This window comes from Schistocerca nitens, chromosome 6, assembly GCF_023898315.1.
Source record: "Schistocerca nitens isolate TAMUIC-IGC-003100 chromosome 6, iqSchNite1.1, whole genome shotgun sequence".
Classification (NCBI taxonomy): domain Eukaryota; kingdom Metazoa; phylum Arthropoda; class Insecta; order Orthoptera; family Acrididae; genus Schistocerca; species Schistocerca nitens.
In genome coordinates, this window is record NC_064619.1 from 400,057,999 (window position 1) to 400,075,002 (window position 17,004).

Here is a 17,004-nt window from a genome sequence, read left to right on the forward strand (position 1 = left end):
AGATTGTTATGTTATGACTTAAGTTTTCACTTACTTAAAAATTGCTTCTGTATTCATCGGGCTATCACTGTATCTTTGTGCACTAGGGTGTATTCCCACTGGTTGCTTGGAAATGGCGGTATGTCGCTAGCAGCGTATCTGGCGTGCCCTAAATAATTTTGGGGACGTTTTGATGACCACATTGACCAAGGCATAGTGATTTCATATCAAGCAGCTTTCATTAATTTTGTTTCCCTTTCATGATTTCCCTTTTAGGTAGACCTGAATATTTGTTGCATTTAGGCCAATCGCATACTAAACGTATTTACTGCCTGGCTGTTTTGATTAATATTTTTTACTGATGTTATACTCGTTGCAGAACATCGTCGTTTGGGGCATTCTTTGTACGTACACTTTCAGAAGCTTTGAAGACATTGTTTTATCGATTATCAGATATTGTTCTGAAATTGTCGTACTTGATTGCATGGTTGGTCCTAATATATCAAGGTCCTATTGACGTAATTGGTAAAGTTAGATATCATAAGGAGTAATAATAAAAATCCTTATACGAATGACACTCAGTCCTTATTTTGCCCAACGCCTCCTCTCCCATGAAGCCTTACGCCAGTAGCGAGTACAAATTTCATCGTAGGCAAAATGTTTTGCTGTTTCATCACATGATCATTGTTTCCCGTGTGGCAAAGTCACGGGCGTGGCTTAAGTATACGGTACGTACTGCCCCTAATCGTGTCTGTTTCAGTCTGCAGTAAAGGCACGTACGAACACACTAACACTGCACAGTGCCAACTGCCTTTGTATTGAATTCCACCCACTACCAGCTGAATCACTGACATCTTGTTTTATAGTGTACTACTTGCATCAAATCTAATACCATTTGGCTGCGTTTGACGGTATACTGGATGTCATATTATTGTGTAGAGATTGTGTACAACTATTCCAACCGAGAATATTATTTTTCCTATCAATATCCATTCCATTATACCGATTTGCACTACTGTGCTACGCCACACGGGAATCGTCATAGTCGGTATTTGTAATAATAGTAGTAGTGTCAGTGCGAAATTAGCACCACCAGCAGCATCAGCAGAAGGAGCCCTGGAGTGTAGGAAGGTGCTCACCGTCTTGCCCTGCAGCAGCCCGATGCGGCAGTCGAGCAGCACGGTGTGTCCGACGCGCGCCGTCACGTTGTGCGGGCCCGGCCCGTCCTCGAAGTAGGGGCCGTGGCGGCGCTCGTCGCCCGCTGAGTGCAGGTGGTAGTGGGGGTGTGGCGGCGCGCGGTAGGCGGCGCGGGTGCTGCCCGCCCCCGGCGTCGCGGCGCTGCTGCCGGAGGCGAGCGGCGGGGCGGCGGCCGTCGTGGCGGGCGCAGCGTCAGGAGAGCCCGGCTGCGGTGGCGACGCACCTGCAGAGGCACACAGCACACAAGCGAAAACAATTACGCTACTGGCTATTAAAATTGCCACTGCAAGGAGAAATGCTGATGATAAACGGGTATTCATTGGACAAGTATATGATACTAGAACTGACATCTGATTACATTTTCAAGCAATTTGGGTGCATAGATCCTGAGAAATCAGTACCCAGAACAACCACCTCTGGCCGTAATAACGGCCTTGATACGCCTGGGCATTGAGTCAAACAGAGCTTGGATGGCGTGTTCAGGTACAGCTGCCCATGAAGCTTCAACACAATACCACAGTTCATCAAGAATAGTGACTGGCGTATTGTGACGAGCCAGTTGCTCGACCTCCGTTGACCAGTGGTTTAAAAATGGTGAGAGATCTGGAGAATGTACTGGCCAGAGCAGCAGTCGAACATTTTCTGTATCCAGAAAGGCCCGTACAGGGCCTGCAACATGCGGTCGTGCATTATCCTGCTGCAATGTAGGGTTTCGCAAGGATCGAATGAAGGGTAGAGCCACGGGTCGTAACACGTCTGAAATGTAACGTCCACCGTTCAAAGTGCCGTCAATGTGAACAAGAGGTGACCGAGACGTGTAACCAATGGCCCCCCATACCATCATGCCTTGCGATACGCCAGTATGGCGATGACAAATACATGCTTCCAATATGGGTTCACCGCGATGTCCCAAACACGGATGCGACCATCAACGCAGTAAACAGAACCTGGATTCATCGGAAAAAATGACGTTTTGCCATTCGTGCACCCAGGTCCCTTGTTGAGTACACCATCGCAGGCGCTCCTGTATGTGATGCAGCGTCAAGGGTAACCACAGCAATAGTCTCCGAACTGATAGTCCATGCTGCTGCAAACGTCGTCGAACTGTTCAGCCATACGGATAAGATGCCTGTCATCTCGACTGCTAGTGACACGATCCCGTTGGGATCCAGCCCGGCGTTCCGTATTACCCTCCTGAACCTACCGATTCCATATTCTGCTAACAGTCATTGGATATCGACCAACACGAGCAGCAGTGTCGCGATACGATAAACCGCAATCGTGATAGGCTACAATCCGACCTTTATCAAAGTCGGAAACGTGATGGTACGCATTTCTCCTCCTAGCAGGAGGCGTCACAGCAACGTTTTACCAGGCAACGCCGGTGAACTACTGATTGTGTATGAGAAACTGGTTGCAAACTTTCCTCATGTCAGCACGTTGTAGGTGTCGCCACCGGCGCCAACCTTGTGTGAATGCTCTGAAAAGCTAATAATTAGCATATCCCAGCATCTTCTTCCTGTCGGTTAAATTTCGCGTCTGTAGCACGTCATCTTCGTGGTGTAGCAATTTTAATGGCCAGTAGTGTAATTACAAGCAGTAGGTTGCAACGTTCATTTCTACTCAGGTTACACGTTCCCCAAGCATGTTAATTACACTGACGGCCACTATGATTGCAATACCAGGAAGCATAAAATTTAGGAAACTTTACTCATTCTACGTAGACAACATAGTAGTGCAGATGATCATGCAGGTAGTGTAGCCATAGCTACGAGTAATCGTCGAGGATATTAAGAAACCGCTCTAGCTGTATTTAGTGCTTCATTTATCAATCACTACCGGTTTGGAGGCACTAGCAGCCACATCATCAGGTGAACATCTATACAACAATAAATCCAAAAGGAATAACAACTCTGACACATCCACAGACATGACAGATTTTTCCGAAATTATTTTAAGATCTTTCTCCTCCTCCTCCTATCCACCTCACCACACTCTCTCATATGCTCCCCTCTTACTATCTTACTTCCTTTCAAGAAGTTTTAAAAACTTTTATAATGTTTTTAAGTTTTATCTGTACTTATATCAAAATTCTCTACATTCTTGGATCCTTTTAACTGCAAAAATAAAAAAAATGAATTTCTTTTAAAAAATTACAAAAAATTATTTCCAGAATTAAAAGTTCTTAAAGTTTTTTGAAGTTTAAAGTTTACTCAGTGGACACTTGGGAAATATCAGCTTCGTTGCCGTAATGTATGCATCTGATTTACGCCATTAAAGAGTTCCTTTAGGTTAGCGTAACTTATGGGCGTTATTCACGAAAGTATATGTTAGCTCTCACTATTATATTCTGCAGGGTGTTTTACACTAACGTTTTTTGTACTTTTTATCCCAGTATTCCACCACCTCTCATTCGGTCGAGCCCGAGCATCATCGAAGCATGCGCAAGCCGTCTATACGCAAGCTGTTTACATTCTTGCCGTCAGTATGACGCACACGCGGCCGTGTTCCCTGTTCGCGATCGCGTATAGACCGTAAAAGCGGTAACTGCGGTTTTCGGTTCTGTTTTTCCGTCGATAGCTATTTGCTTAACGGTTTTGGTCTATTAAGAGCATCCCACTATTTTGTGGCAACCGCTTCATGGCATTTCATGCTAGCCGCAAATGAGGTCTCAGTTGTTTCTCGTTTATTTTCAACTTCCCAATTAACCAAAAATGGTTTAAATGGCTCTAAGCACTATGGGACTTAACATCTGAGGTCATCAGTCCCCTTGACTTAGAACGACTTAAACCTAACTAACCGCTGGCCGGGGTGGCCGAGCGGTTCTTGGCGCTACAGTCTGGAACCGCGCGAGCGCTACGGTCCCAGGTTCGAAAACTGCCTCGGGCATGGATGGGTGTGATGTCCTTAGGTTAGTTAGGTTTAAGTAGTTCTAAGTTCTAGGGGACTGATGACCTTAGAAGTTAAGTCCCATAGTGCTTAGAGCCATTTGAACCTAACATCACACACATATGCCCGAGGGAGGATTCGAACCTGCACCCATAGCAGCAGCGCGGTTCCGGGCTGAAGAGCCTAGGGCCGCTCAGCACAGAGCCCAGCCACCAATTAATCACTGTGGCATTATTTGTTTAAGACCATCCACCATATTCGAATCCGGATGTTTTACCCCATGACATATCGCTTTTTGGCAGTGTTTTGTTCTGACGGACAACAAATGTTGGGTACAAGGTTCCGAACTTTTTGCTCTAGTTGTTCAGTCATGACAGTAAAAGTGTTTTAATATTCTCGTGTAAAAGTTTTTAATAATTTCCTTAAAAATTTTTAAAATATTGAATTAATTTTTAGGAACTTATTCTATCTGTGGGAGTTTCAGGGTTGTTATTCATTTTGTATTTATTCTTATACAGATTTTCACTTGAAGATGTGGCCTTTAGTGTCACGAAACAGGTAGTGATCTACAAATAAAGGACTAAATACAGCTGAAGCGTTTTATTAATACCCAAAACAATATAGTAGGATGACTACATCACCAAATTTCTGGTGTGCGAAATTCAGTACATAGAGCTGACAACCGCGGCAACAACAATGACCATTACCCTCTGATCTAAATGATGCTCCACAAGGCACCTAACGGCGTGTGGCAGACGATAATTTTCATACCAGTAACTCGTCCGCCTACTCTGCTCCATTCCCGAGTGGCACATGGGAAGAGTGATTGTAGATAATCTTTTGCATTGTCTCAAATTTGTCGAATTTTCTCGTCAACTTCATTGCGATTGATGTTTGTGGAAGAAAACGACACGTTTTCCGACTTTTCCTCTCACCAAATTTCAATAGCAGTGCTCTCCGTGATGCACAACATCTCTCTCTTCTTATGCCTACCACGACTAAACGCTCCTACTACGAAACGCGCCGCTCATCGCCGAATCTTCTCTATCTCATCTACGAGCCCTACCTGACAAGGATCCCCGATTGATGAACAACAGTCAAGAATCTTGTAAGCCACTCCTTTCGCAGATGAGTTACATTTCGTTAAGGTTCTTCCTATGACACTGTCTGATATCTGATTTTCCTTATATTCTTTTATGTGGTCATCCTATTGAAAGTCGCACTAGATAGCTTCTCCTAGATATTTTAGGATAGATACCGTTTCCAACCAACTTTTATCGACGCTGTAGTTGTACAGTAGTGGATTTCGTTCCCTTTTTATGCGCAATATGTTACTTTTATTTACGTTCAGGGTCAACTGCAGCGAGCAGGTAAGATGTTTTGATTGATTCCAAACTTACTGAAGTTTTAACAGAAAGAAGAAATACATAGTAATAAAAATGATTCGTTTTCTTAACTGTTTTGCGAAGATTGATGTGGAGTGCAAAAACATTCACTTCTCTGTGGGTAAGTCGTACCCTAGTCAATAGAACTGACCCTGAAAGGCCATATTTGATTAAAGTTACAACTCGGTAATAGTGTTAACAGTTACGACAAATATTGTCAGCCTCTTAGCACACAGAGTATTCGCACAAATCTCCAAGTACATTCACAACTCCCCAGAATGTATTACGGTCATACAACAAGAGTTTGATCAATGAACGAAAAATCGAACAGGAAAACTTCAAGCAGTCGATGCAAGACTTCAACGTGTTCTAGCAACAGCAGTCGGCACAAAATTACCACACTTGTGGAATTGGTGCAGCAATCAGATTACATTATCTGCAGAAGGACCATATGTGCATTTGAGAATAGTGATGATGATACCACGAGAGTGATAGGTAGTAAATGAAACAGCCAGCTTAGTCCAATAGCTTCTAAGATCCTTTTTTTTTTTCAGAACACCACTGGCTATATGTTTAACAAATGACCAACTTGGACACACATACACAGCGCAGAATCTGCTCTTGAAGATATTAAGTCCCCGTAAGAATATGGTGTAGCCCTCACCTGTAATTAATAGCATTTCTCACCTTGGTTTCTGAAGTTTGACTGACAGCTAATTTTACTTTAACAGTTATAAAAATAAATACAAATCATTCTGCGTTATTAGATTATCACTACAATCGCATAAGTCTTATGGAGATATGACGAGCTGCTTTTCACTCAGTATACTTATTACATGATTTGAGCCTTTTCTGACGTTGCTTGGAAGCACAACGAGCAGCTCTGTACGTCCTCCTTTCGGATGTATCCTGTGAGGTATCTCTGTGATACCTACCTGAAGTTTGTCGCGTTTACCGAAATATTTAACAACTTTAACCGAGCAGGAAATATTTGCTTTACATATTAACAACACGACTCTGGAGTTACAGAACAGTTACTGTTAACATTGATTCATTCAGTAGTTGAGTATGTCTCAGTGCAACAGACTCTCACATCTACCGTTATATTTCCTGTTATTATACAGGGATATGCTTCATTTCAGGCAACAGGGTTTATCTAACTGCGTGTCGAATCATTATACCGAACTAACAGAGAATATTTACAAACCATATTTGTTCACCTAGTAGTATCGTTTATGATTTTTTTCAGCCCGTCTAACGACTGAAGGAATAATTCCTTTGCCAGATTTACTCATGTCATCTTGAAAGGATACTGTAGAGAAAGTTTTGATTATTTTGTTGTACTAAAGAAAACTATTGGAGTTCAACATCTACCAGAAAACAGTGTCCTTATCGACGGAAAAGAGGCCTGTGTTGAAAAAGATATGGACTGGAAATTAGTACTCACCGTAATGCCACGAAGAAATAACAGAGCACCAGAATCTTGATGGTAAGACGAACAGTTTACATTCGTTCCACCATAAGGAGAGTCCAGTGCTGTAGTCACTTCTTTCACGCTCTTAGCTTGTGTCGTGGAATGCGCCGGACTAAGAGATAAACTGTGAGGCCAAACTGTTGTTCAGTAAGCAGCAACTACATCGTATTTCCATGAATGAAGTACTTCACCATGTACCTAAGTATTCTGTTCAAAACATATTTTTCTATAGGTAACATACTATTTGAATAAGTAATTAATCAATATTAGATATATTACATTACAGTGTTTGAGGTGGTTCTTTAAACTATCAGAAACAAATGTTGAGTCTTTACTTGTCATTTACCAAACTAATTTTTACTAGTTTTCATAATGATGTCATCTTATTATTTAACCAAAATTATAGAATCCCGTAAACACGTTCGTACCGCAAAAAGTGATGGAACTGATACATATGTGTACTTTAAATTAGAGAACTACATTATTCAGTAAAGAGTAAACAACTCATTTTTCTTTCTAACTGCCTCGTTACACTCCCACCATAGTCCAGAACAACAAACATTTCTCACTTTAATTAACTCATTTCACTTTATGGAACACAAATACGGCTATATTAATTAATTTTTAGAAGAATTAAATTATTGTAGCCGTAGCTCGATATTGCGAATTTTTCATTAGAGAGCATGTGCGACATAGTAAATCATAAAGCGTTATTCCATGTCGCCAATTATTAAATGACCACAAATCAACAGTCGTAAAATTTTGCACGTGCCTCGTAATGTCTTTATTGCCAGCTAGTGGTCTGTCAAACACGGTGCAGTCGAATTTATGTGACCACCTCCTATGTTCGATTTGAAGTGCAATAACCGTTCACAGACGACAGGTGGCAGCAGTAGCAGTGAATGGTATAGAAACTCCGTCTGGGAAGTGGAAAACAGTGCAGCCGTTGCGGTATCGCGAAGTTGTAGCGATTTATCTGAAGTCCAAAAGGGCACCATCAATTGCTTTCCGGTCTAGGGTGGAAGAATTTCCGAAACGGCTAAATTCTTAAACGGTTCGCGTACCACCGTGGTTACAGTGTACCGTGCTTGGCATAATGGCGCTGTGGAAAACCCGAGACTAGGTAACTGGTTCATCACTGGCCATAGATGGCAGGGATGAACTACGGCTGCGGAGTTGTTTACCGGCGAATAGACGTGAAACCGTTGAGCAAATAACTAACCGTCCAAATAGACCAAGGGGCTGCCAACAGTGCCTCCTCAACGACTGTTCAGCGAACGTTGTAGCTTGTATGTCTCCGCAGTATGGGTCGGTTCATGCATCCCTCCTAAGTACTGTTCTTCGGCGACGAAGTCTGGAATTGGCACGCAAATACTGCAACTCAACGTCCACTGCGTGGCGAAAGGTGGCCTTTTCAGATGAACCACGCCTTATGGTCAATCGTACTGGAAGGAAGCCTGGCCGGAGAAGGGAGCGTAATGGTGTGGGGAATGTTGTCATGGAATTCCCTGGGTGATCTCGTTATTCGTTTAGGCAGAATGGATAAACAAAATCATGCATCTACCCTCGGGGACCCTGTCCACCTCGAAATGCAGTTCGTTTTTCCTCGGCATGGTGACATCTACCCGCAGAACAGTGCAATGTGTCACACAGCTCGCAGCGTACGTGTGTGGTTCGAAGAGCACCAGTGTGAGTTTACGTACTTCCCTGGCCTACATACCTTCCAGATTTACACCCAGTCGAGAATCTATGGGACAGTCTCGTCGGGCTGTCCGCGCTATGGATCCTCAACCAAGATAACCAGCGCGGCAGGCCACCGCACTGGTGTCGGCGTGGCTCCAGAGTCCTGTCGGTACCTTCCAGAATATCATTCAGTCTCTTCCTACACTTCTAGCAGCGGTCCGCGCTACAAGTGGTTGTTATTCAGGCTTTTGACAGGTGATCCCATTAATATGTCTGTACAGTGTACAACATCGTCGCAATCGAAACAGGTCTATGTTCTTGTTGTTGTTGTGGTTGTTGCTGTGGTCTTCAGTCCTATGACCTGTATGCTGCAGATCTTCATGCTGCTCTGTCCTATGTTATCCTTTTCATCTCTGAATAACTACTGCAACCTACATCCTTATGAATCTGCTAACTGTACTCATCCTTTCGCCTCCCTCTACAACATTTAAACCCGGCACTTTACCCTAGTGCTAACTTGGTGCTAACCTTGAGGTCTTAGAATATGTACTGTCAGTCTTTTCTTCTGGTCAGTTTGTATCATAAATTTCTTTCGCTCCCCACTCCACACCCACCCACCCATAGTTACATTCAGTTGCTCCTCGTTAGTTACGCAATCTGCCCGTCTAGTCTTCAGCATTCTTCTGTAGCACCTTATTTCAGAGGCTTCTATTTTTCTGTTGCATAAAACTGCATAAACAATTTAGCTCCCGTATTTCACTTTCGTTCATGGATACACTCCTTACAAATACGTTCAGAAAATATTTCCTAACACCTAAATCTATTTTCGATATTTATCTTCTTCAGAAACGCTTTTCTCGTCGTTGCCGGTCTACAGTTGACATCATTCATACTTCAGCCATCGTCAGTTATTTTGCTACCAAAATAACAAAACTCATTTATAACTTGAAGTGTCTCATTTCCTATCCTAGTTCCATTAGCATCATTTGAGTTAATTCGACTACATTCCATTATATTTCTTTTGCTTCAGTTGATATTCACTTTGTATACTACTTTCAAGATACTGTTCATTCCGTTAAACTTCTCTTCCAAGTTCTTTGTTCTCTCTGACAGAATTACAGCGTCGTCGAGAAAACTCAGTTTTTATTTCTCCTCTTTGAATTTTAATTGCTACTCCTATTTTTTTCTTTTTTCCTTTACTGCTTGTTCAGTGTACAGACTGAATAACATCGGGGATAGGTTGCAACCCTGTCTCACTGACTTCTCAACCACTGCTTCCCTTTCATGGCCCTCGACTCCTATAAATGCCATCTCATTTCTGTAAAAGTTTTAAATAGCCTTTCAATGTATTTACCTCTGCTACCTTACTGATCAATCCCCGAAAGTTTCGAAGAGGTTATTAGAAGGTGTGGGAGACACAGTCTATTATTAGGCAGTGTAAAGTTTGTTTAATAGGTACATGACGGCAAGGTGGAATAATCTGCTACTTCATTATGCCGACCGATTCAAATAACAGCCCGCATCTCGTGGTCGTGCGGTAGCGTTCTCGCTTCCCACACCCGGGTTCGATTCCCGGCGGGGTCAGGGATTTTCTCTGCCTCGTGATGGCTGGGTGTTGTGTGCTGTCCTTAGGTTAGTTAGGTTTAAGTAGTTCTAAGTTCTAGGGGACTGATGACCATAACTAACCTGAGATAAAAGCGGATATCATCACTGGACTGTCAAAAAATAATCACAGACTGGTTCCTATACTTGCCTTGGAGTGTAATTTTCAAGTAATAGCGTTTCCATTCGATCAGCGACATGTTGACAGTGGTCACGGATAAACTATCGCCAACGTACGTTTTATCGAAGTAAGGAAGACAATTGAATGTGCCAATATTGTTGCTGACTCGCTGTAAATAAATGGCTAAGATTCCTGGAAGCATATTTTCGTTTGCATCTCTTTGCAATGTACGTACATCTTTATTGCAAGCACGTGTAACCGGATATAAAAAGATGTGATTTACCTATCCAACGACGGTTCTATTTTCTGAAGTATCCTGTTGCAAATAGACCATTTCAAGCAAAACTATCAAAGCTACAATTATTTTTTCAATTTGGATTATCTGTTGGTACCCAACGGTGTACACTGATATTATTTTTACAGATTTGGATAAACTACTCCATCTGAACAATGTACCTCAGCTGAAATACGGTCAAATGACTAAATTGTAAAATTATTGGAAACTGAAAACCGATGGTTGAGACAGTTAAACAAATGATTCCTCTTCAAAGCCAATCACTTCATCTTAGAGTAGCACTTGCTCCTAACGTCCATATGTTGGACATATTGTAATCTCTGTCTTCCATTATAGTTTGCACTGTCAGATGGTCCCTTACGTACCAAGTTACTCCTTGATGTCTTAAATACGTTCTGTCATCTTGCCCATATTTTTGTCATCGTTTTCCACATATTTTACTCCTAGACGATTGTGCGGAAAGCATTCTCATTTCTAATTGGTCCATATATTGTTCGACGTCTTTCTACACCGCCACATCATACGCGCTTCGAGCATCACTTATTTTTTGTTTTCCACACACATCTGTGACATTTAAAGAACAGCCTTTGTGAAACAGTTAATAAACGTCTGATTTTAGGAGTACGTCGATGGCACATACATGTCCAGCAGTATGAAAACAATGGGATGGGCATGGCTAAAATCAGTGATGTAACTAAGCAATCACAGTTTGACGGAAGACTCGATCATTTCTGTTGAAACTATTCGACAGGCGTCGGTACGATTAATTCGGAACCATCTGAATGAGAATCATGTACGTGGAAATCAAGATTAGGCACATAGTTTATGCAGGCGAAACGTTAGCAACTGTCAGAGCTAGGAAAAAATATCTACATTAACGAAGGCATTTTACTCATATTAAATACTGAAATACAGCGAAACTGGAAATGTGCGTGCTAAATATTTTCACAGAATAGACGAATAACCTACAAAAGGTAGAAACACAAGGTGCAGTGATTGAGGAATTAAGTCTACCGTTAGACCTTATTACCGAGGTGGACAAGTTACTACAACAATAACATAAGCTCTTAGCTGTTCTTAAAATCGGCGCTGGAAGCAACTTGGAGGTAAAAGTTAGTTTGGGAAGGCATAATCTGAAGGAACATTAGTCTCCAAATATTAATCATCCCGTAGAAAAGAACACACAGGTAACTTTGAATTGCTATAGATAAGGGAAAACTGCTACTTTACGATTATACTATGATCCTTTGGCAGCGAAGTGGTACGTATGAGTGAGTCGATTGCATAGCATCAGCAAATAACAGAGGTCGACATGGAGACTTAACAGAATGTCGGAAAGAGCTATCGTGTCAGAACGGGCCACTGACCACATTCTAAAAGAAGTTGCTCAATATGTTGGTGTGTCAATGCTGACTTTCAAGCGTGTGTACTGGAAACAGTACACCCCTGGCGAACCGTGTAACACGGATCAAAAGCAGAAGTCCAAAGTTGACCCTAACGGACAGGGACTGGAAACAACGTTTACGGCCTCACAGTGACAGTCAGTTTCAAACGCGACAGAAACTGCTGGGTCAGTTTTCATGCGAGCTCTGTAATGGGAATCACATGTAGAGAACATTTGGAGTCACTGCCGCATAATATATCATTGATCAAAATAACTAGTAAAACTGCATGTCTTCGGTGGGTAAAACACTGAAACTTGGAAGTACTTGACAAGAGCCATAATGTCAAGACCAACAGACTGCAGTTTTGCCTCTTTTCGATTTCTGAAAGGTTTCGAAAGCATCAAAGCACCATTGAGCTTGCCTCAGTAGTAACACCGGTTCCCGTCAAATCCCCGAAGTTAAGCGCTGTCGGGCTTGTCAAGCGCTTGGATAGGTGACCGTCTCGGTCTGCAGAGTGCTGTTGGCAAGTGGGATTCCCTCTGCCCTGTTGAGATCAATTGAAGAGCTACTTGACTGTGAAGTAGCAGCTCTGATCGCGAAAACCGACAACGGCCGGGAAAGCGGTGTGCTGAAAACGCGACCCTCCATATCCGCATCCAGTGAAGCCTTTCGCCTGACGATGACAAGACGGTCGGTCGGTACCGCTGGACCTTCCGAAACCTGTTAGCATGGAGTTACGAGTACACCAAAAGCCCAATGAGGTGTTTGACAGTACAATTTAGGCCGAAGTTGGTTCTCTGGTGTTTTAGGATTGTTTCCTGCACCACGTCTGCATCCTCAGGTGCACTGACGAATTGAGCTTCTGAGAGCGGGCAGTCGTCTTAAATCCCTTCCCCTTGCGAGGCGTTCTCTCCGCGGTCAAGCGCCCGCTCATCAGCGAACAGTGAGACGCTGGTGTCGGCGTCTGTGGTGGCGTTGGTGTAATTGCCTCGTCCGCCCTAGTCACCCGTTCGTTTCTTTTGCTGAGCGTGTTTCTAATTAGACTCAATGCTGGTTCCCATTCCCTGCTGAGGTTGTAGCCTTAATCTCCGTTGATGAATCCGTCCCTGGTAAGAATTTCGATAGGCTCTTTAACGACGCTGTCCCAGTATTTAGATGTCTGCGCCAGAACCCTGGTATGTTGGTAGTCCATTTCGTGATTTTTGGACAAACAGTGTTCTACGACCGCCGTCTTGTTGGGGTACCCAAGTCAAGTGTGCTTCTGATGTTCTCTTCGATGGTGAGCACTGCCTGTCCAATATAAGTCTTCCCACACTGACACGGAATCTGCTTTATGCCGGCCTTACGCAAATCGATATCGTCTTTGACACTTCCCAATAATGCTCGCCTTTTATTTGGAGGGCAAAGGACAGTTCCTACTAGGTGTTTCGTCAATATTCCTCCTATTTTTCCCGATAGTGCTCAGTGGCTGTCTCTTTCTCCGTTACTTCTTCCGTGGGGATCAGTGAAGTGAAGTGGAAAGAAGACAAGGATTTCTGGAAAGACGATTATCGGGTAATATCAACAGTAGTAGAAATTGGTATAACGGGAGTAGGATTTGTTACCTAAAGGAAGGTAGAGCAGAGAGTAAGTTTCTGTGAACAGTTCAGCGATAGGGCTTTTCTCATCAAAATCAACAGCAAACAGACAGCAGTAGTTCAGGTATACGTGCCGACGTCGGGGGACTGGAATGCGGTTGTAGGGGAGGAAGTAAAAGAAAGGGTTACACGAGAATGTGGGTGTGGTAGTAGGAAGAAAAGAAGAGAAAGACTAAGTTCTGCCATAAATATTAGGTATTAATAGCGAGTACACTGTTCAAGAATCACAAGAAGAAGAGGTATCCCAGGAAACAAGGGAAGATTCCAGTTAGATAACATCATGGTCAGGCAGAGATGCCGAATTCATATATTGAATTGTAAGGCGTAACCCGGAACAAATATAGGACTCAGGTCACAATGTAGTAGTGATGAAGAGCAGGATGGAGTTTCAGATATTGGTCAGTAGTAACCAATAAGCAAAGAAGTAGCACGGAAGTACTAATAACTGAAGATACATGCTTGAAGATCTCTGAGGTCGTACTGCAATAATTAATGTGTCAGTAGGTCGTTCAGATTAAGAGGAATGGAAATTTCTAAAATGCGATATTGCAATGCCCTTCTTATACTGATGACGATGCACTCGGTGACCACAGCCGTTACGAACAATGACTACCATCAGCTGTAGAATGGAATGACAACAATGGGACTCGAACCCAGATTTTCCTCTTATCGCCTTGCCGTTTCGCTATCCGTGCACGACTGACGGTCAGATCCAAACTACCATATGACTTCGTTCATGCGTCTACGAGCTGTACTCCCACATCCATTATGTATATTCCCGTACAGAAATCCGTGTTCGAGTCCCGGACCCGCACAATTTTTCACTGTCGTCATTCTTTTCTACAGCTGCTGGTAGTCATTATTGGCAGATGTGAATTCATCTGGTGTATCTCTAAAATGGGCAATAACAGAAGTAGTAAGGAAAACCGTATATACAACAAAGGCAACTGCAAAGAAGCTGCGTATAACAGATGAAATAGACGCAAGAAGGGAGTACAAAAATGTTCATAGGAATTCAGGAATGCAGAAACAGAAGTTAGTTACGAAGAAAGTAAATAGGAAATGCAGAAATGTTGAGGCAAAATGACTCCATGAAAAATGAAAAGTCAACAAGGAAATAACTGTCGGAAGTGTGGGGTCAGCGTATAGAAATGTCAAACAACCTTGGGTCATATGAAAAGCAAGGGAGGAAACATTAAGAGTGCAATGATAATACACTGTTAAATGTAGTGGAGACAGAGGCGTCTGTGAGAAGAAGACGTCTGATGAGATCCATCATTCAAGAGTACATTGGAAGACTTAAGATCACATAATGCAGAAGGGATAGACGATATTCCATCGGAATTTGTAAAATCATTGGGGGAAATAGCATTAAAACCACTATTCACGTTGGTGTGGAGAATGTGTGAGTCTGGCCATGTACCATGCGACTTTCGGAAAAACATCATCCACACAATTCTGAAGGTTGCAAGAGCCGACAACTGCGAGATTTAACGCATAGTCAGCGTACCATCAGCGTGGAGAATGTGTGTGCATGGCCATATTGCATACGACTTTCGGAAAAACATCATCCACACAATTCTGAAGGTTGCAAGAGCCGACAACTGCGCGATTTAACGTATAGTCAGCGTATCATCTTATGCATCCAAATTTGCTGATAAGAATAATACACAGAAGAATGGAAAAGGAAATTCACGTTCTGTTGGACGACGATCATTTTGAGTTTAGGAAAGGTGAAGGCACTAGAGAGGTAGTTCTGAAATTGCGGTTGGTAATGGAAGCAACACTGAAGAAAATCGAGACACGTTGTTTGGATTTGTCGAGCTAGCAGAAGCGTTCGGAAATGTCAAGCAGTGCAAGATGTTTGGGATTCTGAGTAAAATAGGGGTAAGAAGCAGGGAAAGAGGGGTAACATGGAGTTGAGCGCCCCACAAACCAAACATCATCATTCTCACGGGTAATATAAAGCATGTAGATGAACTAAAAGGGAACAATGAGAGCGTAAAACCGACAACAAGGCTCTGATTAAAAAGAGTGTACAGCAGGGATGTAGTCTTTCGACCATACTGGCCAATTTATATGTCGAAGAAGCGACGTGCGAAGGAAAAAGAGAGATTCAAGAGTGGGATTAAAATTCAAGGCGAAAGATATCAATGATAAAATTTGCTGATGACTTTACTATCCTCAATGAAAGTGAAGAAGAATTACACGATTTGTTGTATGAAATGAACAGTGTAATGATTACAGAATGTAGATTTGGAGTAAATCGAAGATCGACGAAAGTAATGAGAAGTAGCGGAAATGAGGAAAGCGAGAGACTTGGCAGCAGATTTGGGGATCACGCAGTAGGGGCAGCAAAATAACCTATAACGCACGCAGCAAGGAGGATTTAAAAAGAAGACTATCACTGTCGAAATGTCATTCCTCGCCATGAGAAGTCTGCCTATATGAAACATAGGTCTTAATCTGATGAAGAAATTTTTGAGAATATACCTTTGGCGCACAGCATTCCATGGTAGTGAGCCATGGACTGTGGGAAAACCGGAAAAGAAGGGATTCGAAGCCTTTGAGTGTGGTGCTGTAGAAGAATGTTGACCATGGTGCTAGAGCGAGGTGTTGTGAGTAAGAACCGCAGAGAAAGACAACACGGAATGCATGAAACCACTCAGAAAGTGGCCACTGGGTGTCCTCGTCTCCCAAGATGACAGCTGCTGTGCTGAAAGGACTACGAAATTAGGTTCCTAGCTTGACGAACACTGAGGCACCATGTCGAACCTCGAATGGCATGTTAAATCTTAACCACACAGAAAACATGGGAGCTATTTGCAACAGTGGCTGAAAAGTAGTAATCAAGAACCCAGTAATTTGGTAGCACTACGGCATCCAATTATGAATGATTGACTTGCGATAAATATGGTGGACAAACATAAAGAAACATGTGAAGTTTTCCTCGCCAGTACACCAAGGCTAGATGTGGTGTTGGTTGATATTACCGTGATGTCTCTTCTGATGACTAAATTTCTGCCCGCCGTGTTTAGATCAAAATACCCCCCCCCCCCTTTCCGCTAATCTGTTACGGAAACCCGAACAATCTAAATTAGTGATGACGAACAGGGATAAGACCGTCATTGTTCCGGTATGTGACCCAAGTGAGTTTATCGTTGCGCCCTCGCGAACCGTTTATAAAGGATACTGATCGAGCAGGCAACATCGTGTAGCGTCGTTATGAAGAAATGACAATACAAACTAAGGAATGAAATCCACGTCACACAAAAATGTGAAGCAACCAATAGGGGAGGATGGAACAAAATGAAACATCAAGAGAGTATATACCATGTTACATCAGTGACTACAAAA

The 17,004-nt window shown here is 42.8% G+C and overlaps 1 protein-coding gene across 1 annotated transcript in view; it reads right to left on the reverse strand.

Moving 5' to 3' along the window:
* The window catches only part of LOC126263378 (V-set and transmembrane domain-containing protein 2B-like), a 172,238-nt gene that overhangs the window by 105,789 nt on the left and 49,445 nt on the right, over positions 1 to 17,004 (reverse strand). The window contains exon 3 of the mRNA XM_049960470.1: positions 1,119 to 1,399. Within this exon, the coding sequence (XP_049816427.1) occupies positions 1,119 to 1,399 (281 nt within the window). The remainder of the gene's footprint in view (positions 1 to 1,118; positions 1,400 to 17,004) is intronic.